General features: G+C 36.3%; 1 protein-coding gene across 12 annotated transcripts in view; it reads right to left on the bottom strand.

Moving 5' to 3' along the window:
• The window catches only part of Mpdz (multiple PDZ domain crumbs cell polarity complex component), a 164,170-nt gene that overhangs the window by 106,730 nt on the left and 38,107 nt on the right, over window positions 1-19,333 (bottom strand). For all 12 annotated transcript variants that reach the window (XM_070033169.1, XM_070033165.1, XM_070033173.1 and 9 more), the window contains 6 exons: window positions 8,314-8,523; window positions 7,038-7,177; window positions 5,637-5,850; window positions 4,824-4,952; window positions 2,791-2,994; window positions 116-230 (listed from right to left, as the gene is read on the bottom strand). In XM_070033169.1, coding sequence (XP_069889270.1) covers window positions 116-230; window positions 2,791-2,994; window positions 4,824-4,952; window positions 5,637-5,850; window positions 7,038-7,177; window positions 8,314-8,523 — 1,012 coding nt within the window. The remainder of the gene's footprint in view (window positions 1-115; window positions 231-2,790; window positions 2,995-4,823; window positions 4,953-5,636; window positions 5,851-7,037; window positions 7,178-8,313; window positions 8,524-19,333) is intronic.

Here is a 19,333-nt window from a genome sequence, read left to right as displayed (position 1 = left end):
GTTTTCAACTACTTTATCCAACAATTTGAAACATAATGCATTGATTCAGTATTTCATAGATCCAGATAATAGAAGTAATTGCAAAGCTTTGAAAATTACTTAGGTTTTAAATTACCTAATTTTTTGTCTCCAATATAACCAGCAATCGTAATTCCTAATCCTTGGACATTTTTAGTGAGTTCCACATCAAAGGTCTCACTTTCTTCACTTTTTTGAGTAGAGGCATCAACCTGAAATAAATAAATAATATAACATAACATAATTGTCTTCCAGGAAAAGAATGAAAATCATCAGTTTGACCATTCAACTAATAAGCAGTTTCTATGTAAGAGGTACTTGTCATGTCTCAATTTATTACTTTTTATAACAGTATAAAATTCCTTATGTTCCTTACAAATCAATGAGCTAAATACAATTATTGCAGCAAGCTTTCTTTGGAGAAATTCTCTGGCACTATAACTTTTCTAAACATCTAACATCTAGTAGAAGTAGAATTTCAACCCAGATAATCTACATATAAGTTTCTGCTCCTAAATGATATACAGTACATAAAACATTTAGTAGAGAAAGTGGTGCTGTGGCTCAGGCGGTAGAGTGCTCACCTTGAGCTGAAGAGCACAGGGACAGTGCCCAGGCCCAGAGTTAAAGCCCCACGACCGACCAAAAAAAAAAAAAACAAAAAAACAAAAAAACCATTTAGTAGAATGTAGTGGCCATAGTGCCCATATGTTAATTTCTATTGCTATCTAAAATTTATAGTTAATTATAAGACAATGCACATGAGTTACTCTATCCTGACCTCTATCATAAATAGGTCTTATTTTGAAAACCAGTGAAAGGTACCAATGAAGTCTCTTAAATTGTCCTTGTTTTTGTTCTGTACATTCGAACTTTACTATGAAGATAAGAAAAGTATGCCTTAACATCTTTCCAGAATGCTAGCAAGAAGCAGGGTTCTCAAAAACAGCCTTTTCCAACATGTAGAACTATTATTAATTGTCTATTTGAACAAAGGGTATGATTTTGTAAATGAAGCATTCATGGACTAGCTCAATATGTCACCATAAACCATTGGTACTGATGTCAGCAGAATCAACAGACAATCCTGGAAAACACATGACAAAGGGAAGACTATGGGACTAATGGCAACTCTTACTATATATCACTAATGGTCTACCTAAATAAGATAACTTTACAATAAAGTTTGGTTTTATTTTTTTCATTGAACATAATTATCTGTGCAAACTTAGCAAAAGTTTAAAGTTTAGATAATTACAAGAAAATGACAGGATGAAATCTGCTTCAATTGAAACAAATGTGTTTTCTATTTTTAATAAGACTTATGCGAGTGCTATTTTAGAGGGTGGCAATTTGACTATCGAATGGTTTTAAACAGGGCACAAGCTTCAGAAATGATGATATGCACAGAATAGATATTTTTCTAAGCTTTCAATTACATCAAGTGGTTTTCGGTATTGCATTCATTTATATATTGCTGAATAAAATGTTTTGTTTACCACAAAAGAATGCCATTTAAACACTTTCATAAACAAGCTCTCTTTCTTACTTCTTTTTCTCTGCAAAAAATAGCAACCAAATTCAATCCTAAAAACAACACAATCATGGAAATTTCAAGTGTTCTAATAAAACCTTAAAAGGCTTATGGAGGAGGCTAGGATATTAGAAAAGAATTTGTAACAATTGGTTATAAACAACTTTAACAGAAGAAAAACTTTTATATCTATGGAAAAGGAATGGAGGACTTCTATCTCATCTAAACCTTATCTAGAAACTGAATATAATCTTTCCTTAAATATTAAAGAGATTTCTAGATAAAATTATTTAGTTAATATTTTATCCACTGTAGTCTTGTGACCTGTAAATCAGCTGCAGCAGTTACTGTCTTCCAGTTTAGAATTTTCCATATCAAATTAAAGACAAAGATAGAAGGTTATGCTTATGAATAAAGGTTTTCTTACAACATAAAAATGTTTTATTTTTTAGGTAATAAAATTTTTATTTAAGCTAGGTGTCAGTGGCTCACGCCTGTAATCCTAGCTACTCAGGAGGCTAAGATCTGAGGATTGCAGTTCAAAGCCAGCCTGAGCAGGAAACTCCATGAGACTCTTATCTCCAATAAACCACTAGAAAACCTAAATTGGCATTGTGGCTCAAGCGGTAGAGTGCTTGCCTTGAGTTGAAGAGCTGAGGGACAGCACCCAAGGCCAGAGTTCAAGCCCCACGACTGACAAAAAAAAAGACTTAAAAATATTTAAGAATTGAGGATTCCTTATAAATCTAATAATGCTGAGACATACCTTAAAACAGTACAACACTGAAAAGTTTTTAAGACTTATTCACTCCTACCAACCCTCCTCTGCGCTCCCAACCTCCACACATCCAGAACAACAAAAGACATTAAGAAGACACTTGTAGAATGGGAAGGATTGTAACTATGACCCCACTTACAAAGAGCATCCAAATTCAATGAATTATTAAACATTCAGATACTGAAAGAAAATAATTCTTTAACATTTCATCCATAGTTCTAAGTACTATCCTTATAAATGCAATGCTTTGAGAAAAACGCAAAATGACCACCTAAAATTTTTAGCAAACTATTTTGGATGTTTTGATAACAAAGATTATTGCTGCAACACTGTTAACATTAGAAATGTATTCCATTGGTTCACATTGATATATGAACATTGGTAAACTAGACTGAACATCCATCATTGTCATCTGAGAGCCTTTCCCTCTCACTTTCCTGTGATTTGTTTTATCACTTACCCGCATATCTGGAGCAGAAGACGGGGAGGAAGAGATTCCCACAGTGGTGGGTGCTGCTGTTTCCTCCATGGCACCTCTTGCAATCATCAACTTAACTCTATTTCCACACTGTCTAAGGACTTGTGCTACTTGTTCACTGCTCATTCCTGCCAGATCTGTGTCACCAATCTTGAGAATGTGGTCTCCACTGCATAACCTCCCATGCTGAATGAAAAAAGAGAAGTTGAATAATGTTGTTGTAAATGCTTTAGACAAATTCCTAAATGTGGGAAGGGAATAATAAAAAATGGCAGTGATGAGACTTTATGCCAATCCTCAGACATGACATATGTTATTTGTAGTATTGTCTTCTGAATCACTGCAGTATCATTTAATGCAATATAATGCAAATAAAATTGACAAATATTCATAAAATCAATAGTTGATTAAATTTTTCATTTTGATATCTAAATAGGAGAAAATGTCTTTTTGTGTTTCACTTTGTTGAGAGTTCAAAGAAAAAAATACCATTTAGCAAACATGCAATAACTATTATTTAAATATGCTAAGAACCACAAAATATTTAGTTCCTTCAATCATAAGTACCTCAAAAGAAGAGAAACATAGCCAAAAATCATAGTGAGATGAAATTTGCACAGATGAGGGACATGAAAAGCAATCTTTAAGCCTCCTTAAATGGAGGTTTAGTGATTAAATGGTTAAGTAACTGAAACAAAATAATGGCCAAATAAGACTTCTATATCCAGCAAGGTTATTTTATTAAATTGATGGGGAAATAAAAACCTTCCATGATAAATATAAATTAAGGCAATTCATAACTCCTAAGCCAATATAGCAGAAGACGCCACAAAGATAAGAGGAAGAAAGATATGCCACCAAAAGAGCATGGAAAAAAAACTATCACTTGACTAAGAGTTAAACAAATGAGAAGGGAAGAATCAAGCATAATTCAACATGCCAGCAAACCTCTAATCAAAGAGGGAGAAGCTCATACAAACCCTTAGCCATAACCTTAAATATCAACAGTATGTACTTCCCAATTAAGCTAGGTACTGGTGGCTCAACCCTGAATCCTAGCTACTTTGGAGGCTGATATACGAGGGTTCGCAGTTCGAAGCCAGTGTGGGCAGGGAAGTCTGTGAGACTCTTATCTCCAAGTAACACCAAAAAACCAGAAGTGGAGTTGTGGGAAGCAGAGCCATGGTTCAAGTGGTAGAGCACTACTAGGCTTGGGCCAAAAAAACAAGGACAGCACCGTGTCCTGAGTTTAATCTCCAGAATCAGCACCATTAATATATATAATTCAGACATAAGTCATTTGTAAAACCTGCATGAAGATAGAGATCTTATTGTTTAGTAAACTAAGAGACTCATAAAGACAAAATACCCCATACTTTCTTGAATGAAGAATTATGTATAATTTTCAGAAATACTACATGAAAGTAGAAGGGGGAATATTAGGTAAGGGGGGTCAGTAGGAGAGAGAAAAGGGGAAAAAAGAAGGTGGGTGAGTATATTAAACATACATGAAGGTGTCATAATGAAGGTTACTACTTTATAAAATTCATACATGCTAATAAAATGGGAATGGGGGGGAAAATAATTACTATTCAGGAGGCTAAAATCACAAGGCCCATGAGGCTAGCCCAAGCAAAAAGTTCCAAAACTCCTTTCACAAACAATAACTAATAGGGAATTGAGATCAAGAGGTTCATGGTTCCAAACCAGACCAGGAAGAAACTTTTGTAAGTCTCCATTTCAACAGCAGAAGTTGGTATAGTAGTGCTCATCTACCATTTCAACTATGGCAGGAAGCACCAAGTATGATGATTACAGTAGAGGCCTGGGCCCAGGTAAAAAGCAAGGTCCTGTAACAAAATAACTAGTGTATAAAAGGGACAGAGGTGTGGCTCAGTGATAGAGCACCTGCCTATCAAATACAAGACTCAATACCGCCAATTAAAAAGCAAACTTTAAAGAATGAAGACATGTTTTGGATAAAATAGCACTGAAGGCAAATTGAAGTGGCTTACCTGATCAGCTACTCCTCCCGGCAGGATAGTTTTGACTATCACACCCGTTGCTTTACCACCAATGATGCCAAAACCCAGACCAGATCCATCATTCACCAATTCAATTGTTTCCACATGCTGCCAGTGAACCTAAACATAAACCTCTTGTATAAATTGTATAAATCTGCAAAAACTACAGTTTTATGGTGATTATTTTATTGGTAGGAAGTAACAGTTCAGACAGACTAATGAGCCCTAACAATGTCCCTTTCCTTCACCGTACAACCCTCTCAACAAACTGTTCTACTAGTGATAGAATCCTTTTTAAAATAATCAATCCATCATTAATGACTGCACTTCACCAATGCAGTTCTACAAGGTATTTGTAGAACTTTTTTTTTAAAAAAGGGAAGGAAGGAAGGAAGGAAGGAAGGAAGGAAGGAAGGAAGGAAGGAAGAAAGGAAAATTTAAAGGAGAAAAACTCTCATTACATGTTAGATGACTGCTTAATGTCACCAAACACTAATTGTTAAAAAAAATTATAGAATTTATCAAGAAAGCCAAAATTGTATTTGTCTACAGACAGAGTCAATTTTATTAAAGGACTACATTTTATTTACAGGAATTCTGTCCTAAAACCACACAAAGAAAGCAAACTCAGTTTTAGAAGCTAGAAACTTAAATTGAAACTTAGCGACAAATATTGCAGAGTAAGGAAATGATCAAATAATAAAAAGACAAAAATCTCAACAAGCAGAAACAACCTAGAAAGACGAGAAACCTGAAGAAACAGAGAAGCTTATTCTGTTGCTTCTGAAACTCCTCAGCACTCACCGGATTCGAGTGAGCAGAGATGGTGCTGGCTGCAGATGGAGACCGGGACACTCGGGGGCTGATGACCTGGGGCAAGGAGCCTCTGGCAATAACTAGCTGGACAGTCTCTTTAGCCTTCTGTAGGATACTGATAGCCTGCTGGTGTGTAATTGTCTGATCAAGAACCTGTCCGTTGATAGCAAGGATCTGATCGTTTTCCTTCAGTCTTCCATCTCTGTCAAGGATGGAAATGGGGTGATAAAGGACACAGAGTTCTCAAGGAAGTAACAGTTTCCTTAGCAAACATGCTCAGGTCACTGTTAATCCTGTTTTCTATGTTGCACATTGTTCAAGCTTTTCCTGCAGTTCTCCCTTAAAAGTATATGATTTACCTCCATGGGATCAACTTCCTTAAAGGAATTCTATTGCTACCCCTCACCAATCTCTCTCATTTAAAAGACTTGCTTTTCAACTACTCATGGAACCCACCTATGGTTCTTATCATCCTAGCTTTTAAAAATGAAAATATACATTGCCTTGTTTCTTTGGGTACAGTAATGAAATGTAGTTCAGATGATCGTGTGATATTTCTATGGTAGTAGATTTCAAAGCCTAATCAAGAACCCATATAATATCAATAAAAGTAAAGTTATACTCAAACATTTTCTTTCCTAAAATATAATGAAATTACATGTGTTTAAAAGGTACTTCCAAAAAGTCAGATAATGTGATGTTAGGAAAATGAATCCTTAGATAGGTATTTTAATGTTTTTTTTCTTTCATGCATGTGTTTCTAACGCATTTATAAGTTTATTTCTTTGTTGCTTTGTATGTCCCTCCCCCACAGTATAACCCCCGCTTTCAATATATTTGATGTCAGTACAACTTATGGAGGAGATGGGGAAAAACAAGTCATTTAAGGATTCAGGTGGACCTGTTGCAACAATGAGAAGTACAAATTGTCATGTCAAAAAGGAGCTTTACAATGTTGGTGGCGGGGGGGGGGGGGGGCGGGGGGGGGATGGATTGGGTGGGGGGGGAGGGGGGAGGCTGGGAAGGGAGGTGAAGGGTAAACAAAGGAGGAGGCTGCAATGCTTGGTAAGAAATGTATGCATTATCTTGCCCATGTAATTGTAACCCCTCTGTACAGTATGTTCACAAATAAAATAAAATTTTAAAAAAAGGTACTTCCACATCCAAAAACTTTATTTTCTATCACAAAAATGTTAATGACTAAATATGAGCAGATGAAATACATGAAAAAAATTTTTAAATGTTAATGACTTTAAAAATATCAGTTAATAACTGGTTATGTTCCGTTTTGTTTTGTTTCCATTCAGTTAATGTTTTTCTAAGTTCCCCTAAAGTAATCAAAACTCTCTGACTAGGGTCAAGACAGAGAAGGTGCTATGACAGTCTCACCTGTGAGCCACACTGCCCTCTTGGATCTCTTGCACAAATATTCCCAGCTCTCCCCTGTTTCCACTCCTGAGCCCCACAACACTAAACCCAAGGCCTCCACATGGAGGTTTGAGGAGCTCAAAAACTTCCACATGGCGACCCTGTTCCAGAAACAAAGCAAGAAATAAAATGAGAAGCCAAGAGTAGTCAGGTATAGTGATGAACTCTTAATCCCAGACTAAGGAGGCTGAGGCAGAAGGATCATATGCTCCAAGCCAGCCTAGGCTGCATGCACTGTGTGATCCAGGTGAGCCTGGGCTACTTAGTGACATCAAGGCCAGCTCGGGCTATAACCTAGCCTCAAACAAATTACAGATGCTAATTGCTACAGTTAATCATCATCTTATTATTGGCATTACTCGATGTACAAAATACAAAGTAAGAATTTAGATTAAAAAACTGTGCATGCGAGTATGTGCGTGTGTGCATATGCATGTGCTGATAGTAGGACTTAACTCGGAGCCTCCCACTCTTGCTTAGCATTTTCTTTTTCTCAAGGCTAGTGCTTTACCAGTGGAGCCACAATTCTACTTCTCATTTTTTTTTCTGGCTACTTGGAGATAAGCTTCTGTTTGGGCTGGCCTTGAACCTCAATCCTCAAATTTCAGCCTACTGAATAACAAGGATCATAAGTGAGAACCACAGGTACCCAACCTGGAAAACCTGTCCTCAGATCACTTGTAGTACTCTACCTAGAACAAAGCATTCTACTTTTCCAAAAATTTTTCTGGAATGGAACATACAATAATTATTTAAAATGTGATAATAAGCTAGGCACAAGGAATTAGCCTCATGCCTGTAATCTTGTGATTGCAGAAGGCTAGGATATGAGAATCATGGTTCAAAGCTAACCCAATCAGGAAAGTCTCTGAGACTCGAATCTCAGATTAAACTCCAAAAAAAAACCAAAAAACAAAACAAAAAAAAAAAAACTGGAAGGGGAGCTGTGGTTCAAGTGGTAGAACATTAGCCTTGAAAACAAAAATCTCAGGAATAGCATCCAGGCCCTGAGTTCAAACCTCAGGACCAGCATAAAAAGGTAAATAAAGTGTGGTAACAAAAGAAAAAGGAAAATGTAACAGGAAAATCTCTGAGCTATTCAAGCTTTCACAAAATCAACTTCACTTTCATTCCCATATTTTCAGATACTATAAATGTCACTGTGTTCTTTGATTACTCAGGAATTGATTATCCTTTTAAGATCCATTCCTATCCTAACAGCAAAAAGTATTCTTACCTGAGCCATATTTTTGATCAGCTGATCCAACTCATCACAAGCTGGTTTCCCATTGATGTGTGGAGTACCAGGCCCTGTAAGTGCTTCCAGATTCCCATTATTAGCAGATAATAAGAAGGATTCATTTGGTAGAGTCGGAATCACAGCAGAATTAAGATGAGGAATGTGGGTTTGTTCAACAGTTGAAGTTGCTGGAGTTGCAATGTTTACCTAAGAATACAGAAATTATTAACAAGAGCATACTTTCTCATCAATTATCAAATTGTCGAAGTGGTCTGCATTAGTGTTTGAGTGAGAGTAATCAAAGGGGTACTCTTCTCTTTAACTTGTCACTAGACCCTAGCCCCTTGCAGTTGGTGTCAGAATTGTTGTTACAGTAAGCATTCTGACGGACTATTCTCTCACATTTTGCAGGCTGGCTAACTCCTGGTACAAAGGAATAATTAACAACAAAATAACTTATAATTATTCATGGGTGACTTATTAAAAGCTTCAAGTTAAAGCTAGATGACAAAACAGCAGATACATGAAGCATCAGTCCTAGTATAATATTTCTATAAGCTATTAGGAATGTGACTGAAAGTATGTGTCAGAATGATTACATAACTGATACACTTAGATCATACTTAGCTCCAGCTACACTGACCTCCTCACTGAACCTCAAAGTGTCAATCAGCTTGCTCTACCAGCCAGATACATCCTCCTCCAAATGTACACATACATTCTTCTCTACTGCATTCAGGTCTGCTCTAAAAAGCATACCTTGAGCAAAACAAGCCCTTCCTCACAAAGCTACATGAGCTAGCTAGACCATGCTTGCCATTTCAGGACCTGATATATAATTAGCCCTCATGTGGCTTTCACCCCTGTCAGTGGAGGTAGACTGCAATGTACAGTTTTCCAGGGTCAGAATCTGAATATTTTATTTTCTTCTAGGTCCTTATTCTCTAGAAGAGAGTCTTGAACCGCGCTGCGCTTCAATATACTTTTGCAGAATAAACATGCATCCATTTTTGAGGACTTACTCTGATTGATCTCCTCCCAATTAACTCTTTTGAGCATAAATATCTCCATCTTACTGATAAGACTGTATTACCACATACCTAAAGAATAGTTTGTAATCTGGACTCTTTCACTATGGTGCTCCTATCACATGTGCTATTTTATTCACAGAGCACAAAATCATTTGCAATGTCACTTCTGGATAATGACAGGAGATAAAGAGGATCCACTTGTGAAAGTGACCAAGTGATCAAATAATTCATAAATGAATTACTAATCCATTTACAAGAGTTTGTTACATATCCTTAAAAGTAAAGCAGCAAACTCATTAAGTTGCCAAAGTTAACAATAATTCAACCATTTAATTGACTACCTATAAACATAGATGAAAAAGTGATCAGTGTGTTGAGAAAAGGTTTGTGGGAACCCTTTTAAACACTCATTTTACAATCGGCAGCAGGCATGATCAATTATTATTTTTTCAAAAGCAAGCATCGTATGCCAAGACTACACTTTTTTCCCCCTGAGCTACAGCAACTTCAGCAAAGTCTGCCAGAAGATATACAGCTCAGGTTGAAGCAGATGGCATAATAAAATTTGTGACAGGCTGAAGATCCCACACACCAGGACCTAATTCCTATGGTATATTTGCATAGCAAAAAAAAATTGGACTTCTGCTATGGTAAGCAAGAAAGAACAAAGCTTGTTCTATGAGTCTATTGATAAGAAAATAACGATAAAAGTAGGAGCTCTGATGCTGTGGAAGACCACCTCAAAGGTAGTCCAAGAGTAAAGGTAGTAGGATTAGAACAAGTACAAACTTACAATATGAATACCATATACAATTACTTGATGTCCATTATCTTCTCATTTATTAAAGAGCCATCAAAGGTCAGCGGCTCTTCTTCCTTTCTGCTATTTAGATCTTACATACATGTAAATGTAATAGTTACAAGTCATTTATTCTATTACTGTCTTTTGATACCATTGATAATCTTGTTTTTAAAACTGAAAACTAATATTCCTAGGAAAAAGCACAAAAATGTCTCTTGATTCTACTGAGCCTATTTATTAAAATAGATTTGTGAACTAAAATCTCTTCAAAAACAGGAATGAATATTATTTGCCTTCCTAGGTCTGTTCACAGCAAATATGCTATAAATGTTTAATAAAAAGAACTTGACTCCCACTCGTAGTTTGCAGAATGTAAACCAAATAAAACACAAATATCTGGTAATTTTTATATGTAAATAAACAATCTGTATAATTTATGGAAGTTGTTAGTCAATGACTAAAAGTCACCAAATAATTATCTGCTCTCTGTTTAGCTTCTTGGCTGAGAATTTCAGTATAGAAAGAACTTCTATGTGCTTAATAAATAAACACATATTAAGTTGATTTATAGATTGTAATTAGTGTTATTACTTAAAATAGACCTTAACTGAAGATTATACAAATTACTCAGAAAAAAATAATTTGCTCATTACTGTCATGGTGGCCCGAGCAGTCTGTGCTGCCCAGAAGATTGTGAGTCTGATGCTAGCTTAAGCAATATAGTAAGTTCCAGGACAATCTGAACTAATTAGCAATACCCTATCTTAAAACACCAAAGTAGGTAAAAATGTGCAGCAAGTTTCCTGTGAAACAGCAGAGTTTAACAACCTCTCAGTATTTACAAGTATACTCTTATATTCAGTCAGAACCAGTAATTGATTTAGTTAACCAAGTAATTCCAAAATAACAGATATTAACCTAAGTACCTTATTTAAACTTAAAAATACATTTAATCATATATAAATATACTCATATGTATGTTTATAAACCTATATTGCTAAATTTTTGTTACCACTTAACAATGACAAAAAGTAAGCATTATCTGAGGAATTTGCCATAACAGGTACACCTCTTAGAAATGAGGGCCTTTTTTTTAAAAAAAAAAAACAAAACTGCACCTTGTCTTTTTTTTTTTTTTTCAGAGAAAAAAAATGTGCCTACTTTCTTGTGAATTTGGGAATGCTGTGAAACACTTTCTGGAATTGATCCCAAATGTGAAATTTAAAGACAAATAGAATTCTGCAAGTATTCCATGAAATATATCATTTTAAACAGTAGCAATCATAGGGAAAAAAATTAAACATAGGTTTGGGAAGGTGGCTCAATGGTAGAATGCTTGCCTTGTATGCATGAGGCCCTGGGTTCAATTCCTCAGCACCACCTAAGCAGAAAAAGCCAGAAGTGGTGCTCTGGCTCATGTGGTAGAGCGCTAGCCTTGAGCTAAAGAGCTGAGGGACAGCGCCCAGGCCCAGAGTTCAGGCCCCACGACTGACAAAAAGAAAACAAAACAAAAACAAAAAAAAACCATAGTAAGACTCCATTTCAGTTTGGAGTCTTAGGAGGTCTCCTTTTCCATAAATCTTTCAGTGAAATACTGAGTACAGCACAGTTCTGATGCATTATTGAACAGGCAAACCCTTGCACAGTAATTGATGGTGGTACTCTGATTTAATTATTGTTATTTTTAAAACTAATTAAAGAAATTGAGTTGCACATTCAAAGGGGATTATCTTAATGTGATGAGACTACTTCGGACATAAAGTAGCACCTAGTTCCTGAACTAAATTAAATACAAAGTAAAACAGCAGGCTATGAAAAAAAGGAAATGCTTTCACTATAACAAGCACAATTCCCATTATCTATTAACTTTCTTTTTATTCATTCAAATATTTACTGAGCATTTAAGATGTAGGTGATGGCAACAGTAAAGTGACAAAATGTCTTCCATAATTTCTCTGTTAAATATCCTATAAAATTACTCCAAAGTCCATAGTCCAGTTAAAATATTCAAGTAACTTTCTTTTCAAAGGTAGGAGTTACTGAATGGCAGAGCAGATAATGGTCTAGAATCCAGCATCTGTAATATTCCTTAAAGTAGTTGTTATCATAAACTGATACATAAAAAAGGTAAGTGTACTAAATTTAGAAACAAATGCCTTAATCTAAGAATGTTTAAGGACTTATTCTACATAATCAGTATGTGAAGTCTCTGCACCTGCCCCTATTTAAGTACGAGTGTAGAGCTTCAGAAGCATATTTGTCTTAAAATTATCAGCTTGTGAAACTCAAGATGGAAGGCAAAGAACACTTAGTGCCTAAAGAAGGAAACGAATTACAGAGTATGTAAGACTCTTGACTTTTCCTTTTTAATATTTAGGAAGCTACGTGTAGATGATCACTAATCTACCCAGAGCAATGCTATTATTACAGTGAATTAAACGACAAGATCCAGCACAATCTTGTCAAGTTACGTGAATGGCCACTTGGCAGGTTATTTTATGTTTACGTCTTCATTCCAAATTTTATCTATGAAAACTCCAATTCTTCCTGAAACTATACAAGAAATGACATTTTTATTAAAATCTATCTAATAAGCATACTGCATTAAAACATGTGCTCAGGCAGTTTAATACTTGTTTTAAAGAGGGTCTAAATAACACTCATGCTTTTAGAAATAAGGTTTTAGGTAAAAAAGATTCAAACATCATTTGCATAATGATAGGAAAATAATCTGAAGTTATAACAGTTCTCATTTTGCTTTTTCCATATTATTATTTAATTTTTACTTTCATCACTTAAAAAAAAAGTTTTGCAATGAAGCAAAATATAGCAGGATTTTAATTATCCCCCAAGAATGATGTTTTCTTTTTCAAAATTGTTTGATTTTTATGATGTGCAAAATGCTAAGCCAGTACTCTACCAACTGAGCTACATCTCTAGACTTTGTTTGATCTTTTTAGAAGGTATCTTTATTTTTACTGTTGTTTTAGAAAGAAAGAAACTAGTGGTGGGTTAAAAGGAATGGCCATAAATATTCTCATCAAGAGCAATAATCTATTTCGTCCTTTCTAAACTGTAATGACTTTATTTCTTCACAAAGTAGTCAATTTGATCAAATCTTGATATTTCAGTACAGTTATTTTTAGTATCTGTATTTTAATATGGTAAACACATATGAGGCATTAAATAAAACTATGATGGACACTTCACAGAAAAACACTACAGTTGCAGACTGAACTAGCCACATTTTTCATGGATATCATATTTGAAAAATAAATGAAAATCAAAATACAATTATGCATACCTGAGTATACAAAAGATGCTTTCTAAAAAATGCATCACATCAGTAATTATTATCAATAATAAAATTTGAATTTCAAGTGAAAAAATAGGATTTTAGAACACTCTCCCACTTTGCATTAAATACCTTTTAGATTTTAAAAGACTTTGCAGATAAGATCTCAAGTGATAACTAACACGAATAATTTTTGCATCATATAATGAAATGTAAATGTGATTTTTGGAATTTTTCAAATTTTCCAAAGGGCCAACATGATATAAAATTATGCTTCGTTTAAAAAAAAATTATAAGCCAGGCACCTATGGCTCATGACTGTAACCCTAGCTACTCAAGAGGCAAGGTCTAAAGGATCATACTACTAAGCCATATGGAGCAAAAAAGTTCAGGAGGAGACTCATTTCCCCAAAAGAAAAAGCAAAAAGCAGAACAATCATGCATATGTGGCAGAGCACCAGCCAACCAAGTCAAGCAAGCCAAAGGCTTTCAAACCCCAGTACAAGAAAAAGAAAGAGAGAGAGAGAGAGAGAGAGAGAAAGGGAGGGAGGGAGGGAGGGAGGGAGGGAGGGAGGAAGGAAGGAAGGAAGGAAGGAAGGAAGGAAGGAAGGAAGGAAGGAAGGAAGGAAGGAAGGAAGGAAGAAGAAAGGAAGGAAGGAGAGAGAAAGAGAAAGAGAGAAAGAGAGAGAGAAAAACAGAAACAGAGAGAGAGAGAGGGAAAGCAAAATACACAAATAGACTTTGCTAAAATATTATGAAATATGCATTCATTTGGCTTCGGATCCTATATTCCAATAAAAAAATGTTTTGGGGCACCAGCAAAGGACATCCACAGTTATCTGCAAAAAGTTATTCTTTGTGCTTTCCAGTTTATACATCTGTATGAAGACAGATTTTCTCCAAATATGTCAACTAAAACCACAAATCCAAAGATGAAATTCAGAAGCAGATAGGCAAATCCAGTATTTCTTCTATCAAGCCATACATTAAAAAGATGTACAAGCCAGGCGCTGGTGGCTCACACCTGTAATCCTAGCTACTCAGGAGGCTAAGATCTGAGGATCACGGTTCAAAGCCAGCCCGGGCAGGAAACTCCCTGAAACTCTTATCTCTAATTAACCACCAGAAAACTAGAAGTGGCACTCCGGAGTGGCACTGTAGCTCAACTGGTAGCTCACTAGCCTTGAGCTGAAGAGGGCAGGGACAGCCCTTAGGCCCAGAGTTCAAGCCCCACAACCGACAAAAATAATGTACAAAAATATAAAATCAATTCTACCCTTTTGATTTTTAAACATGAACTAAGTATACTACAATCTATGTGAATTAGTAAATATGCTGTTTTAATTTCTAAGGCAAAATATTAGGGGATTAACTTCATTAACAAAAGTTCTCTGCAGTTCTTTTTTTTTAATTTAATTTAATTTTATTTGTGAACATACTGTACAGAGGAGTTACAATTACATGGGCAGGATAATGCGTACATTTCTTACGAAGCATTGCAGCCTCCTCCTTTGGTTTACCCTTCACATCCCTTCGCAGCCTCCCCCCTCCTCCCCAATCCCAATCCTTCTCCCCCCCCCCCCCCCCCCCCCCGCACCGACGTTGTAAAGCTCGTTTTGGACATGACAACTTGTACTTCTCATTGTTGCAGGATACAGGTCCACCTGTATCCTTAAACAACTGTTTTTTCCCCATCTCCTCCACAAGTTATACTGACATCAAATATAGTGAAAGCAGGGGTTACACTGTGGGGGAGGGACATACAAAGCAACAAAGAGATAATCTTATAAATGCGTTAGAAACACATGCATGAAAGAAAAAAACATTAAAATACATATCTAAGGGTTCATTTTCCTGACATCACATTATCTGACCTTTTCCGCTTGACTCATACATATACTAGATATTGCAAATAAGGGAAACCATGGGACCTATGTCTCTTTGGGCCTGGCTTACTTCACTTAATATAATTTTTTCCAAGTTTTTCCATTTCCTAACAAATGGGGCAATGTCATTCTTTCTGATGGAGGCATAGAATTCCATTGTGTATATATACCACATTTTCTTGATCCATTCATCTACTGAGGGGCATCTGGGTTGGTTCCATATCTTAGCTATGGTAAATAATGCTGCAATAAACATTGTTGTGCTGGTAGCTTTAGTGTGGTCTTTTTTGTAAACATTTGGGTAAATGCCCAAAAGTGGGATTGCTGGGTCATAGGGGAGTTCTATGTGAAGTCTTTTGAGGAACCTCCATACTGCTTTCCAAAGTGGTTGAGCCAGAATCAACTCCAAATGGATCAAAGACCTTGAAGTCAAAGCAGACACTCTGAAAACATTACAGGATGGAATAGGAGAAACCCTAGGTCTCCTTGGCTCAGGCCGAAATTTTTTGAATAGAGGCCCGGAAACACAACAAATCAAAGAAAGGTTGGACAAATGGGATTGCATAAAGTTGCAGAGCTTCTGCAGGCCAAATGACATAGCTAGCAAGATCAATAGAAAGCCCACGGATTGGGAGAAGATCTTTACTAGCCATACAACGGACAAGGGTCTCATATCTAAAATATACTTGGAACTCAACAAATTAAACCCCCCAACAACAAATCCTCAAAGAAACAACTGCCCAATAAATAAGTGGGCGAAAGACTTAAAGAGAAACTTCTCTGAAGAAGAAAGAAGGATGGCCAATAGACACATGAAGAAATGTTCAACATCCCTAGCCATAAAAGAAATGCAAATCAAAACAACATTGAGATATCACCTCACCCCAGTTAGAATGGCAAAAATCAAGAACTCTAACAACAACAGATGCTGGAGGGGATGTGGACAGAAAGGAACCTTACTTCATTATTGGTGGGAATGTAAACTTGTTCTCTGCAGTTCTTAATAATTTGAGTGTTAATTAGTCATGAGGCCAAAATGTTTGAGACCTGTTGTGTTAATGCTAAACTTTATTAAGAAAGAGGAAGCAGCCATGCACTCGTGGCTCACAAAGGTAATCCTAGCTACTAAGGAGACCTAAGGAGAGTATCTGAAGCAGTAAGAAAGTCCATCAGACTCTAATCTCCAATAAATTACCCCAAAAAGCCAGAAGTGGAGTTCTAAAAAACTATTATTTTTTTAGTGATGATAAAGTATTGGGCCTATGCTTTAGACTTTTCAAATCCTGTTATTTAGTTCCCATTTTATAACCAAAGGAAAACACAAAGGCTTAGTGAAAACTGTGTATATGATACTCTATGAAATATATATGTATATACTATATAATGTTATAATATATACTATTGATGACATAGATTATATATTTCCATTTTGAAAGTATAAACTAATCATCTACTAAAAAGTATCAATGGAAAAATACAAACCAGAATCGAGTTGGTCTCTTAAATACTAATTTGCAAACATAGTAACAATTCAAGCCCAGATAGTCTTTTCTTAGGATTATTTAAAATCACTAAGACATCTGTAAGTTATAATCATTACATTAGGTAAGAAAATAATAAAGCAAATCAATACAGTGCTATGATTAATACCTGGACTCCAGAGTCAGTCTCCCTGGATTCAAACATCAGTTCTAACATATTGTCTCTGTGCCCTCTCCCAAGCAGTAAAATGAGGAAAACTGTGTTACCTACTTTATGCTGTTGTTGTAACGATGAAACGGATAGCTACACCAAAACAATTCCCAGCACACAGAAAAACCTAATGCAGGTTAATTGCCATGATTATAATGATGATGAGTGGTACGTGTTATTCAAAGCGTAGGTTCTCCAAAGTAACTTCAGTTATTTGGTTGATTTATTTATGTTAACATTGGTTCTCTGTCAACAAGTAATACATATTTTATGCACAAGTTTTAAATATTTAAGGATATAAGGATCTTTATGTATTCATTAATTGAGTACTAATTTTTTAGAGTTGAGTTATTCAAAGATGCACATGGCATGTCTTTGCATATAGTAGTAAATGAACCTCAAATTGACCAGAAATACAATAAATTCTAATGCTTCTTTTTGTCCTTGTGAGGAACAAATAGCAGTAGAATACATTACATAATACACAGTGTCTTTATGTGTATTTGCAAAATACCTCTATATTTAAATCTCAACAACTCTGTGCTTCCATAGCCAAACTTTCCTAGGAAAATTTAGGAAATATAGCTTGATCAAACGTACTACTATCAACTAGGCACTGGTGACTCACATCTGTCATCCTAGCTACTCAGGAGGCCGAGATCTGAGGATCATAGTTCAAAGCCAGCCTGGGCAGAAAGTCCATGAGACTTTTATCTCCAACTAACCACCAGAAAACTGGAAGTGGTGCTGTGCTCAAAGTGGTAGAGCACTAGCCTTGAGCTGAAGAGCTCAGGGACAGCACCCAGGCTGAGTTCAAGCCCCATCACCAACAAAAAGAAGAAAAGAAGAAGGAGGAGGAGGAGGAGGACAAGAAGAGGAGGAGGAGGAAGAGGAGGAGGAGGAGAAGAAGAGGAGGAGGAAGAGGAGGAGGAGGAGGGAGGAGGAAGCAGGATGGAGGAGGAGGGAAGAGGAAGCAGGATGGAGGAGGAGGGAAGAGGAAGCAGGAGGAGGAGGAAGAAGGAGGAGGAGGAGGAGGAGGAGAAGGAGAAGGAGAAGGAGAAGGAGAAGGAGAAGAACAATACTATCAAAAGATGCTGAAACTTTAGTGTGGTCTTGTTTGTAAACATTTGGGTAAATGCCCAAAATTGGGATTGCTGGGTCATAGGGGAGTTCTATGTGAAGTCTTTTGAGGAACCTCCATACTGCTTTCCAAAGTGGTTGAACAAGTTTACATTCCCACCAACACTGAAGTAAGGTTCCTTTCTGTCCACATCCCCTCCAGCATCTGTTGTTGTTAGAGTTCTTGATTTTGGCTGTTCTAACTGGAGTGAGGTGATATCTCAATGTTGTTTTGATTTGCATTTCTTTTATGGCTAGGGATGTTGAACATTTCTTCATGTGTCTATTGGCCATCCTTCTTTCTTCTTCAGAGAAGTTTCTCTTTAAGTCTTTCGCCCACTTATTTATTGGGCAGTTGTTTCTTTGAGGATTTGTTGTTGGGGGGTTTAATTTGTTGAGTTCCAAGTATATTTTAGATATGAGACCCTTGTCCGTTGTATGGCTAGTAAAGATCTTCTCCCAATCCGTGGGCTTTCTATTGATCTTGCTAGCTATGTCATTTGGCCTGCAGAAGCTCTGCAACTTTATGCAATCCCATTTGTCCAACCTTTCTTTGATTTGTTGTGTTTCCGGGTCTCTATTCAGAAAATTTCGGCCTGAGCCAAGGAGACCTAGGGTTTCTCCTATTCCATCCTGTAATGTTTTCAGAGTGTCTGCTTTGAGTTCAAGGTCTTTGATCCATTTGGAGTTGATTCTGGTGCAGGGTGATATATAAGGATCTAGCTTTAGTTTTCTACATGTAGTTAACCAATTTTGCCAGCACCATTTACTGAAGAGGCTGTCTTTCTTCCATTCTATTGTTTTAGCTCCCTTATTGAAGATTAGATGGCTATAACAAGACCACACTAAAGCTACCAGCACAACAATGTTTATTGCAGCATTATTTACCATAGCTAAGATATGGAACCAACCCAGATGCCCCTCAGTAGATGAATGGATCAAGAAAATGTGGTATATATACACAATGGAATTCTATGCCTCCATCAGAAAGAATGACATTGCCCCATTTGTTAGGAAATGGAAAAACTTGGAAAAAATTATATTAAGTGAAGTAAGCCAGGCCCAAAGAAACATAGGTCCCATGGTTTCCCTTATTTGCAATATCTAGTATATGTATGAGTCAAGCGGAAAAGGTCAGATAATGTGATGTCAGGAAAATGAACCCTTAGATATGTATTTTAATGTTTTTTTC

This window comes from Dipodomys merriami, unplaced genomic scaffold (assembly GCF_024711535.1).
Source record: "Dipodomys merriami isolate MVZ:Mamm:240054 unplaced genomic scaffold, mDipMer1.0.p SCAF_22, whole genome shotgun sequence".
Taxonomy (NCBI): domain Eukaryota; kingdom Metazoa; phylum Chordata; class Mammalia; order Rodentia; family Heteromyidae; genus Dipodomys; species Dipodomys merriami.
The sequence above is the reverse complement of the archived record's forward strand: the minus strand, read 5'-3'. Positions and strand labels throughout refer to the sequence as shown.